The sequence below is a fragment of the Dermochelys coriacea genome, chromosome 15, assembly GCF_009764565.3.
Source record: "Dermochelys coriacea isolate rDerCor1 chromosome 15, rDerCor1.pri.v4, whole genome shotgun sequence".
NCBI classification, from domain to species: Eukaryota; Metazoa; Chordata; order Testudines; family Dermochelyidae; genus Dermochelys; species Dermochelys coriacea.
The window spans coordinates 11,997,706-12,010,093 of NC_050082.1; the positions used below are offsets into that span (position 1 = coordinate 11,997,706).

The 12,388-nt window shown below is 43.4% G+C and overlaps 1 protein-coding gene across 1 annotated transcript in view; it reads left to right on the plus strand.

The window, feature by feature from the left end:
• ADORA2A (adenosine A2a receptor) overlaps positions 1-12,388 on the plus strand; it is a 35,156-nt gene that overhangs the window by 15,065 nt on the left and 7,703 nt on the right. Inside the window, exon 2 of the mRNA XM_038372935.2 lies at positions 3,511-4,434. Coding sequence (XP_038228863.1) covers positions 4,085-4,434 — 350 coding nt within the window. The 5' untranslated portion in view covers positions 3,511-4,084. The remainder of the gene's footprint in view (positions 1-3,510; positions 4,435-12,388) is intronic.

Sequence of the window (12,388 nt, forward strand, 5' to 3'; positions counted from 1 at the left end):
CTTACACCTCAGAGGCCATTGTACCCAGTGTGCTTGCGGCAGTCATGATGCTGGAGTGTCGTAAATTCAAACACTGTACCTAATGCCAGTTGCTACCACAGAAGCATTGGTGCTGAAGGAGATGCAATGCTGGCATGTCATGGCTGGAATGTTTGCTCACCTCCAGTCAGTTGTCTTCTGAGATGTATCAAATCTACCCAGCCCGAATGCTTTCTTTCCATCCCATGAAAAAAACAGAGTATAAGAACCAGTTGTCCTCCTCCTGAACATAACACTGACGTGAACAGTGAAGACTATGATGGAAAATAAGATTGCAGCATGCAAACGGAACCAGAGAACTAGGCATGAGCCAAATTCAAAGCCTCCAGAGACTAAATTATAAAAAGGAAAACAGTCAGTGATGCGACTGGGTGAAGCAGAATGTACAAGAACTCTCGTGACATAAGACAATTAAAGACCGTTGTTGCATTTAAAATTACAGCATCTTTTTCCAGGAGGATGTGCTTAGCTGTAGAAAATTCCATCTCTCCCTGCATGGATTTGAACTAGGTGGGACTTATCTGGAATGATGAGCATCAGGGAAATCCAATAAAAACTTGCTATCTCATTACTAATCAGATTAAAGATAGCCGTGTTGGACAAAGATTAGTTGCTGAAGTGGTCAAGTGAAATAAAGCACAAATAGGATTAAGATGGGTTCATCAGCCTGCACAAAAAAGTGCTGATTTGGGAAAAGAGATCCTATTAATCCTGTTTCCCCTTCTGTAAAATGGGAATGTTAGTGACCTCCTTTGTAAAGTGCTTTGAGTTCTACTGATGTAAGCGGTAGATGTCAGTTTTATTGTTCTCTGCATCCTGTTTAATTTGATTACTTCAAAATGGCTAGCATGGCTGTTTTTATAGCTGTCGTAGCTTGATGTGACAGATCTGTTCTTTTTAAAGTTGGGTTTTTTATGGGTCAAAGGTTTTGGCTGAGATACTCCATATGCAGTTGTTAAATTTCACTAAGTCTTTATTTAACAGTGAGTTGGTACTTAAGCTTGAGTTTCATTAAATTTATGTGTGTGAAAATATGAATGTGAGTTAGGAAGCCCCACATTGTTTGAAAAAACGGCCTATTAAACTCAACGTATTAGTCATTCTGTGTGTGTGTGTGTGTTTTGCACTCTTGGAGAGATGTGAACTAATCTGATGTCCCCTTCCCTACTTCAAAGGCCTCATTTGTGGGCTCTAGCTGTGACTCTTCCGTTCAAATGGCTAACCTTTTCCTAGCACGACACTTCCAATAGACACACCTCATAGCATTTTGAGCAATGTTTTTCCTATCCCTAAAGTTGCCACTTGTTTCCCCATTTTTCTTCTTTTCTTTTTCATCTCTGCTTCTTTTTCTCGTCTCCTGCCATCTCACTTTTCTGCCCTCTTTCCTGCTTTTCTGTCTCTTTCTTTCTGTTCATCTGCTGTTAACTCTATTACCCAGGGCTGGATTTCAGGCTAGAATGCATTTTGGCAAGTGGGCCCTTCAGTGTGTTTCAGGCAGGATTTGAAATGGATGATTAATGACATTTTGAGAGGTAAAACAGGACTATACTTTTAACTTTATTGACATACAATGGAGAGAAGAGCTTTTGGAGGGACTGGACAGAGAAAGATAAAAGAGACTGTCCCTCCTCAAGGGACTATTGGTAAAACGGAAGATCCTTATCTGCCTCTTACCGGCTACATTGCAAGTTCATTTCCCCTATTGACTTCTCCAAAATATACATATAAAACAAAACGGGATTTCAGGAGTTGATGAAAAGGTATGTTTTTAGCACTTCTAAACCATAAAGAACCATTCCCTCTCCTTTTAAACACAGTACGAGCAATAGAGATCAAAACCAATGAAAGGTGCACAATTAGATTATCTCCCTGAGATCAGATGTGAATCACAAGTTCATTCATTGCATTTCCACTATCTTTACTCCTTTATTTTACTTTGAGAAATTCTGTTTCCGACTTCAGATCACTCTATCTTTTGTGAAGATGTGAAAACCAGCCGGTGGTGCTATTCAGGGTCGTCAGTTGTTACAGCACCAAAACATTCATTTTGGGAGGCTTATCTGTATTTCAGAAGCTGAACCCAGCGGTGATTTAGCAACGGACACCAAGGCCCCTTTCTTTCCCATCCCCACTCGTGTTCGTTTGCCATAACTGTACTTTTCCCTTAAACAAAGGACAAAACCCCAGCGATCTTTTGCAGCAAATGAGACTTAAAACTCACCACAGAGGAGCCAAAGCATGGCATCCAGTAGTCACCTGTGACGGACTGAGAAGGACCAGAGCCTTAAATTAAGCTCACAAAGCCTCATTCTTGAGCGTGACTCTATGATTGGAGTCTCTATCTGCGTGCAAATGTATGCGTCTCTGCACAAGAGAGGGTGTGATGGGAGTGGCAGTAAGTGCTGTGCATGTATCTGACTCGTGTGGACAGTGTGGGTGTGTCCAGGAATACAAGTTACTGTGTTAGTGTGTATGGCATTAAGAGTTTCTCTGTGCGTGAGAATGTCCCCCCTTGAGGCCCAGCGTGCTGCTTTTTGCAGGGGTGGGTGGGTGTGATACTATGTGTGTACCTTTGTGCAGGGAGAGTGTATGTATACCCATGATCGTATGTCTGCATAAGTATGTGTGTATCACTGGTTGTGTCCATCATTCTGATGCTGACCTCCTTTGTAAAGTGCTTTGAGAACTAGGAATGAAAAATGCTATAGCAGAGCTAGCTATTGTATGTTTGCTTATGGTGTGAGGGATTGTGTGCATAGGCAAGGGTGTGTGTCTTTGAGAGTGTGGGAGTCTGCACTGTGTGTGGGTCCTTGGAGTAGTGCATGTGTCTGTCTCCTCTGGGTAGGAAAATACTGAAGGATGTTACACTCTGAGTTCTTTGGGGGGTATTTCTTGTGTTGTCAGTCGTGTTTTGGAATTTCCCCAGCCCTCAAAGGAAATGTCAGAACTGTTACATATGCACACAATGTAAACCTCCTTATGTTAGACTGAGTGATTTGTCTGTGATCATGTGGTGTTATTCTTGTGCAACTGCATGCAGCATTTATGTAATGATAAAGTACACTGGTGTGTTAGTGCAGGTAACAAGTCATTTATTTGTGATCGCATGGAGGCAGGTGTATGTGTGTAAATGTCTCCACCTTTTTCTAATCCAGGCACAAAGCTAAGGCATAATTAGCTGGGCTCTCATGTTTTATGGCAGACTATCAAGCAGCTGCTGAATTGTCAGCTCAGTCGGTAGCCTCAGAAACAAAACAGCCCTTGTGTTTCGCATCATAGTTGTGCAATATTGACTTCAACCAGGCAGCTTTTGAGGGGGACAAAGTATAAGATTTTTTTTTGCCTGTGATGTTCATGTAGGTCTGTCTTATTTCTAACATCATTTGGATATGCCACTTGAATGAGATTTTGCTTTTCCTATCTGGTCACTGGCACTGATTACTTAGTTTGGTTATTTTTGTTGTATTTAAGGAAACAAGTGGAGAAGTTGGACGTTTGCAACAGCTGACAGGAAGATTCCCTGAGTCCTAGAGCATTCAGCAAAAGGGAAAAAGGGACAACAAGATGATGATCCCGAGAGGTGGCAGGAAATCGTGACGAGACCTGTGATTGTCAACAGGACATCCAAGATCCTCACCACACATGACTATGCCAGGCACTACATTTCAAACACCCAACATCTGCAGGGCTTTCTGATCTGAAGGGCAAAGGGTTCATCTACATGAGGTTTTTCCATATCTGTTGGAGTTCAGTGGACCATTAATGTGCTTCTGCATTATTGTGAACATGCTGAGAATCTGCAAGGTTTATCCTGTCTACTGAAGCTGGCAAACCCTACGCTCCGTCTTTCTATGCCCTCTGTGGTAGACAGCTAAATCAGCTGAAGGGAGAAGGGGGCCAGGTAAGCCTCCAGCCAACAGCTGGCAGCTGAGTGCCCATCAGAACCCAAACCGTTTTGAGGTGCCTTGGTGGTGGTTTGCAGCACTGCAGATATGGACACTGAGCTTCTCTGGCACCTTCTTGCATTGGCCTGGTCAACCTCACCATGCTAGTATATGGGAATGAAAACTTCCCCTCGGATGTAGTTTACATCATCCTGGAACTGGTCATTGCAGTGCTGGCCATCTTGGGGAATGTCCTGGTCTGCTGGGCAGTCTATCTGAACAGCAACCTGCAAAACGTCACCAACTACTTTGTGGTGTCCCTGGCTGCAGCTGACATTGCAGTGGGCGTGCTCGCGATCCCCTTTGCCATCACCATCAGCACTGGCTTCTCTGCCTTCTTCTATGGCTGCCTCTTCATTGCCTGCTTTGTCCTGGTTTTGACTCAGAGTTCCATCTTCAGTCTCCTGGCTATTGCCATTGACAGAATCATTGCTATCCGGATACCCCTCAGGTAAGCCCAGAGTGGGTGGGACCTTGGGGGGAGGAGGAAGAGTGCAGATGCAATGGGCATCTCTAGAGTGTCCTAGGTGCTGTAATCAAGGAGGAAGAGAGAGTTAAAGGAAACGACGCCACTTTCACTGTAATCTGAAAATGCTTTTTAGACCTCAAAACTTGCCCCTTTCCTGCTGGATTTCCTGGATGTTGCATTTCTATTTCTAGCGCTTCCTTGTCCCACGTAGTATGTGCCCAGGGCATTACTTGGACCCTGCCTAGGAGCTTACGTTCTGCACTGAGACAGACTCGTGACTTAGCTGTAATGATCTGTGTTCTGAGTTGGAGCAGACAGTGCCAGACAGATCGCTGTGGGAAAGCTGAACACAAAAGAGAGGTCACTTGGTATCACCCCACTGTGGACAGCAGGGGCTCTGTCTGGTCGATGGAGATGTGCTGTTACAGTGAGATTCTCTAGGGCACCGTTCCTCAAATGCGGCCACATGCAGCCACCAGGAGCTTTTCTTGTGGCTGCAACCTCCTGAGCTGTGATTGCGGGAGGGGGGAGGACCAGCGGCCCCGCCCCCTCCATAGTGCTCCTGTATGGACAGCTTTGGTGTTGGTTTACTGGGGTTCCAGCAAGAGTTGGCAGCCGGTGAGTTCCCCACCTTCCCAGGGGAAGTGGGGGCTCAGGATTTGGACTTCAGCCAGGGTGGCAGGCAAGGCAGGTTCCGCTGCAAGGCTTTGGGTTCCAGCCCTGGGCTCCGGCCTGGGACTTCAGGCTCCAGACCCCGCTGTCTCCACGAGCCAACCCGATCTCCCCCTGGCCCCTGATGCCTCCCCCGATCTCCCATCCAAGGCTTAATTTGTCTCCAGACTTGCTGGGGCTGAATAAGTCAGCTGTGATAAGTGATACTTGTATGTTGGTTAATATACTTATCACTACAGACTTACTAGTTAGCAGTTACATAAATTACAAAGAATTGGACGTGTGTATCTGCATATCTATTGTTTTTCCTAAAGCTAATTAAGTATTTAGGAAAAAGTGTGAGTGGCCACCAGCAAGAGTTGGTGGCCACACTCTGAGGCCACCAAATAATTGTCCTGGGAACCCCTGCTCTAGGGTAAGCATGTGGATGGGAATGGAGGCATTCTTGGGGGGCGGAGGGGCACTTTTAATCCTACATAGGCTAAGAGGGAGAGTGCGCTTTTTATTCAACATGAGCAAGAGGATCCAGAGTGGATCAGGTGCAGCGTCTCTAACAGAGAAAGGTATTTGGTGACGGCCGGGTCCTGTCCCAAGTCCATCCCACAAGCGGGCACCCCACACACTGCATCCTTTTGGGGAAGAAAAGGACCTTCAGAACTAGAGCTTGAAAACTGAAACAGATCGTTTGCTGCTCTATGGACAAGTGGCCAGATTCACGTGGGCCGGGGGGTATTTTACCTTGTGTGTGGGAGCTGCCACTCTATCTGATCATCACAGTCCTGCAGATGCATGCTGCCAGGACGGGACTTGACTGTCACCCGGCGCAGGTCAAACCCTGTACGTTCTGGGCTTTATTACAAAGTGGGGAGCTCTGTGGAGCAGTTAACTCACAATGCCTCTGCGTCATTTCTCAGGCATTTAAGACACAGAGGAAGCCTGTAAATGAGTGATACCCTTCATTCTTCAGCAAGGGCAACCTTGGACAGAGCAGAGCAGGCTGTGACTAGTGACCCCTCTGAACTGTCTCTCCATTGCTATGTATCATTCTCTCTCCTTTTCCCCTCTCGCTTGTTCCTCACCACACCTCACCCCTGTACCCCCCAGCAGATTATTTGATGCCCTCATCGGCAGAGGAAATTGTAATGGTCTTGCTTCTCATTTGCCACCCAGACACTCCTGAGGTGGTGACCGCAGCCTGATCCTGCTCAGTGGATGTGGGCTGTTCTCCTGCCCTCTCCTCCCCTCCCCCCAGACATAAATGGAGGGATGGAGGAGGAGCCTGGCAGTGGGGAGAGACTGAGAGAGCCCTGGGGGCAGGCACATTCAGTATTGCAGCTAATTGACTATTTGATGATTAAAGCATTTGCTCCCCATTTGGTAATTCTTTGACTTATACCCCAAAGCAAATAATGAGATAAGCCTAATTTCCAGGTATTGTGCCTTTCTAGCAATAAGGAAACCCTCAGTGGGCCAGTTCGCAGCTGATCCTTGCAGAGATGCACAAAGGATGGGGAAGGGCGGAGCAAGAGACAGTTTTCATCCCTTGGACCATTCTCTCCCAGTGCCCCTGTGGGTGTTTTTGCCAGACCAAAGGGAGCCCGGAGGAGGCAGTCATCTTCCCCCAGCCTCAACGCAGCCCCAGTCAGCAAAGCAGGCTAGACACACCGGAGCATGCTGTAACCTCTAAGGCTCTCAGAGTAGCAGCCGTGTTAGTCTGTATTCGCAAAAAAGAAAAGGAGTACTTGTGGCACCCTTAGAGACTACAAATTTATTTGAGCATAAGCTTTCATGAGCTACAGCAAGTGAGCTGTAGCTCACGAAAGCTTATGTTCAATAAATGTTAGTCTCTAAGGTGCCACAAGTACTCCTTTTCTCTAAGTCTCTGTTATTCCTGGAAATGCCGCAGCTGTAGTGCGTCAGTGTAGATGCTTGCTTCGGCAAGGGGAGGAGTTCTTCCGTTACTGTAGGGGTGGTACCAAGGTTGGCAGAATTCTTCCATCGGCCTAGCACTGTCTACACTTGGAATTAGATTGGCTTAACTGTGTCTCTCAGGGGTGTAGCTTTTTCACATCCCTGAGCAACATAGCTGGGTGATCTAACTTTTAGTGTAGACCTGGCCCAGAGGTGGGAAGGATAGGCCTGCTGCCTGTTCTGCGTAGGAATTAAATATGTCTACCCAATTCAGCAATAGGCTTCTAATTTCATTTGAACGGCACTCTTCCAAGTGCTGTGAACCAGGCGAATGCCACAGAGAGAGACAAACCTCATTGAATGAGTCTGAATTATTCACTCATCTCTATTAATAGTGCATCAGATGAATTTGAGCATATTTACTGAGGAGCAGAAGGCTTGAAAAGATTAAATTTTTATTGGTAAATGTTGATTTCACCGTACACAGAAACTGATGAGCAAATATATCTATAATATCAACATTTACTGATAGGCACAATAAGAAAAATGTTGGCTTGAGAATTTACTACATTTGATTTAAAGGATATTACTTGGTATATTTTGACATGTAATGTTGACCACTTTTGTGTTAGTTGGTTATAAAGCTTTAATTTTTTAATCTCAATGTCCTGCGTTATTTATAATTATTGTCTGACATACACCCCTATCATTTTCCACAACTGTGGAACTTTAAAGCAATAAGAATTTTAAATGCTTAAAAATAAACATTGATATTTTCCATCAAAATCTAATTGTGCCAAGCCTGTATGTAATAGAAAGATTGCATAATTTCATGTAACTGGTAGAAGACTAACATATGGAGTAGCTAATTCCCCCTACAGCAGAATTTAGTTGATGGAAAGTCTGAGACAGACTTGTGATGCTTGTGAAAATCAGAAGAATGCAAAATATGTAGCAGTGTGCAGCCAAGGATGATGTACAATAGCACGCCACGTCAGGCCACACTGTATTTATTTATTAAACCAGGCAATATCCAGGATACAAATGTTACCATCTTCCCCAGAAAGGTGGCAACTCTTTCCCCCAAATTACACTGGCCCAAGGCACAGAAGTGTAAATATTCACTCTTGTATAAGTGACTGGTAGGTTTAGCATCTTGTGATCCATGAGGGCTAGAAACTGAAGGGGCATTCTGTCACTGGAAAAGGGAGAGTCCCATGGTTTGAAAAGGATGCTCAACACTTGCTTCTATGCCCTGAAGCTCCTAAAAGTTGGGCCTTAAAATCTCATCATTATTTATAGATTGCCAAAATTAGATTTTTATGGTTTTATAATTTTGAACAGATAGATGGGTTTAATTTTTAAGCCTTTTTTAAAAATTTATTGATTTAAATTTTCACAGTTGCAGGAAATTCAAGGAGAGTTAGAAAATATTATTTAATGACAGTAAATGTTGAGATCAAATAGTGTAAGCTTTATAATCGCTAAAACACAAATTATCAACATCACATGTCAAAATATACAAAGTAAATATCTGTAAATCAAACTCTAAGTTCTCAAACAGGATTTTTCTAATTTTGCCTATTGATAAACTTCAGTGATTAGAGATGGAAATATGTTTTCGTTGGGGTGTGTGGGGTAAAATAAACATTCACCAACATTTATCTATAAAAATCAAATCCTTCCAAGTCTAATTATTATGTCTAGGGAAGCTGTTTTACACCTCTTTTAGAGTTGTCTAGGATGTGTTAATTATATTTTCTCTTCCTGTGAGGTCTTCACAGTGGGACTCATGGTGCTAACGGAAACCTGGCCCGTTACAGGTGGAAGGATATAAAATAGTACCAGGCTTAAAGTTAAATTTGTGAGTAGTCCCTTTAGGACTATTCACATGCTTAAAGTTAATCATATGTAAATGTTTGCAGGACTGGGGCCATAAGGCTTAATGTCTCCCAAATGTATCTGCAAAACCCCTTTTAGTGTGGTATGTAACAATTCCACGGTGATGTGATAAATTTGGCTTTTGAAGGGTTGAGTCACTTATGTACTCTTGAAATTACCACCTCTGAGGGTGAATCATTTGAGATGATCTGCATGGCTCAGCTGTGGCTTTTGCCCACTTGTGAGCAGCATGGCCATCCAGAACTCCTATTGATTGATAAAATCATCCTTTTAAGAATAAAAGGCTTCTGTCCCTTATCATTGTGAAGACATTCTCTGCAATGTGAACTAATGCAGTGCTCTTCACCTGAAGGCTGGTCTGTATGGCCTGTTGTACCACTATAACTATATCCTTTAGCAGATAGATTTGGAAACCAGTAAAGTTGCGTTACAGCCCCCTAGTTTAGGCACATTTCTAGGATGTAAGCTATACCATTACATTATAGAAATAAGCTACGTCAATATCAGCACCTTTATACCAGTGTAGCTGTGTCACACAAGGGGGCTGTTCCAATTTAACTATTTTGGTAACAAATCGCACCCATAAGCAACATCGCTGAATCAGTACAAAAACCTGTGCGTAGCTTGGTGTACGAAAGGGCCTGCGTGTTCCCCTTTCTTTGTCTTTTCCAGTAGCAGTGATCGATCTTGTCAACTCTGTTTCCCCTGGACAATCTATGGATCAACAGACTGCTTAATAGATTTCAGAGCTCAGACATGAGGAGAAAGCGAAACCTGGTTAATGGAAAGGGGAAGTGATATTCACACTGTTCAAAATAAAAGGAGTACTGGTGGCACCTTAGAGACTAACAAATTTATTAGAGCATAAGCTTTCGTGAGCTACAGCTCATTTTTCAACACCTAAGTAATGCAAACATTTGACAGACAGTTGGGGGAAAAGATCTTTTGTTAAAGATTCAGCGTTCCTGACCTGTCCGAGAGCTGGTGGGGAAAATACACACACTTGGGTATAATTTATTTTTTAAAAAAAATGTGTGTCAAACAATCAGTGATGAATTATGCTTAAAAATATCCCACAAATTCTAAACTTTATTTTCAAAAAAAATTTGATGGAAAATGGTACAAAATTTGACAGACTTTCCAAAAGTTTTTCTAAATGATTAGCTGATGATGCAAGGAATATGGACAGGCTACCAAGTCTGACAGGCGCTAATACAAGTTCTGCACTCCAGAAGTGGTACTGGGCATGTTTGAGGTAGGGAGAAGCACTAGATGTTGAATGGTTCAGGGGTAAGTTGTTCATATCTCTAATATGCCAGGTGCACTGAGAGCCTCTGCTCACTGGTACAACAAAACCTGGGTGTTATAAATAAAACTGGTTGGTATTCTAAGTCCTAGGGTAAAGTTGTTGGCCAAGAACAATAGGCATTTCCCAAGTCCTTTGCTGTCAGAAAAGGCTTAGAGGGCACAATGTCCAAGCATATGACTGTGCATGTGTGGGGGGAAGTGGTATAAAAGGTATTCCCATGATGAACAGCAGGTAGGTGAGGTGCACTGGATAGAAGAAGACAGGTTTTCTTCCTGCAGTCAAACAGAAAAGTTCTCAAATTACCATTTGTCCAGCTCATTGTCCCCATTCTCAAAGGTAACAACCTTTTATTTTCAGAGTAGCAGCCTTGTTAGTCTGTATTTCGCCAAAAAAGAAAAGGAGGACTTGTGGCACCTTAGAAACTAACAAATTTATTTGAGCGTAAGCTTTCGTGAGCTACATACAAGCTTATGCTCAAATAAATTTGTTAGTCTCTAAGGTGCCAACAAGTACTCCTTAACCTTTTATTTGTGAGACAAGGTGGGTGATGGTAATGTCTTGAACCAACTTTGTTGGTGAAAGAGACAAGCTTTCGAGCTTATATAGAGCTCTTGTCTCTATCACCAACAGAAGTGGTCCAAGAAAATATTTTATCTCCTCCACCTTGTCTCTCTAATATCCTGGGACCAGTATGGCTACAACAACACTGCAAACAACAATGGAAGAAATCCTTTTATTTATGATGATCCAACGTCAACTATAATAACATGCTGAACTGGAAATCTTTCTTCCCACTCTGATTTGCTCCTGGATAACCTAGATGTGCAAGTAATTGTGGGCACCCCTTTTCTTAGGATTGCTGAGACCCATGTTCTCGGTCACGTGGAAGTTCTCTGTAAGGTGTTCCTTATAGCTAGTGTTGAATTTGCAGCTATGAGCTCATATTGGAATGAAAGGTCACATTTCACCACCACAGATTGAAATTAATTGGATGTAGTGAGCCCTGCTTGAAACCTGAGATGCTGAAAAATCCTCTTTAGTTGCCCTATTGCTAATCTTGGAGTTCAGATGTGGTATGGTAGCTCATGCTTGATAATTGAACCCTATGCAAGTAAAGTGGCTGCTGAAATTGCTGATTTTCTGTTTTAAATCCCATGTTTTGGAGCTGAGCAGTCAGATGCGCCCTTAGACATCCCTGGGTTCACAGCTTTCTTTCTGTCTGTAGTTTGTAATACTCTTCCCTCCCGATGTAACCTGTTTTGGGGCAAACATTGTTTTTCACATCCTTGCTTCTGCCAGCGTAGAATTCAACAGCCCTGCTTGGAGTGAATGTATTCTATGCATTTGTATGCTAATACCATTAGCCATGTGTTAGTTCTTGGCTGCTCAAGAAGCACCAGAACAGCTCACTGTAACGAGGCTTTTGACATCTGGAAGATGTTCTGCCTTGGAGTATCACTTGCTACCAGACTCGCTACTTATTACCCATGAATGATCCCAGTGAAATCAATGGGGGTCAAGCCTTGCAGTAACTGTTGATAGGATCAGTCCCTTTGATTATAACCTCTTCAGGCAGGAATCTGACTTTTTAAATGCTTAGAGCCTGCGCCCTCTTGGATCCTATATTAATGATTTATTCTTCTATCAATTTAAACATTTGTATTGGTTCCCATCTCTAAGGCACTGGCTGCTCTACAGCAATAAATCCATTCTGTGTGCAGTCCTTCAATCTCTACAGACCTGAGTTCACTTTCTTACTAGGTTACAGAGGTGGTGAGGTTGTCGCCTTGTCCCTGACGCTTTCAGAATTGCGACAAACTTGTTTGTCGATAATGTGTTTTCATTTCTCTCTGTCTCTATGGACCTGTCAAACGGGAATGTTTGAGGCACAACTCAAACCTCTTGGAGATTCCTGAATGAGAGGTGCTATAGAAGGACCCACTTCTATGCTGATTAATTCTACTGCCAGCCCAATACTGTGGGGCAGTACAGCAAGGAGGATGCTTGGGTTAAAAGCTGTTTCACAAGCCTTTGAAGCCTGTTGCATGGAAATCCCCAGAGGGTAAGAGCAACAGGGAGGCAAGAGGGTCACTGGGAGCTGCAATAAATGTATTTTTAGTATCAAGGAAGGGACCTCTCCAG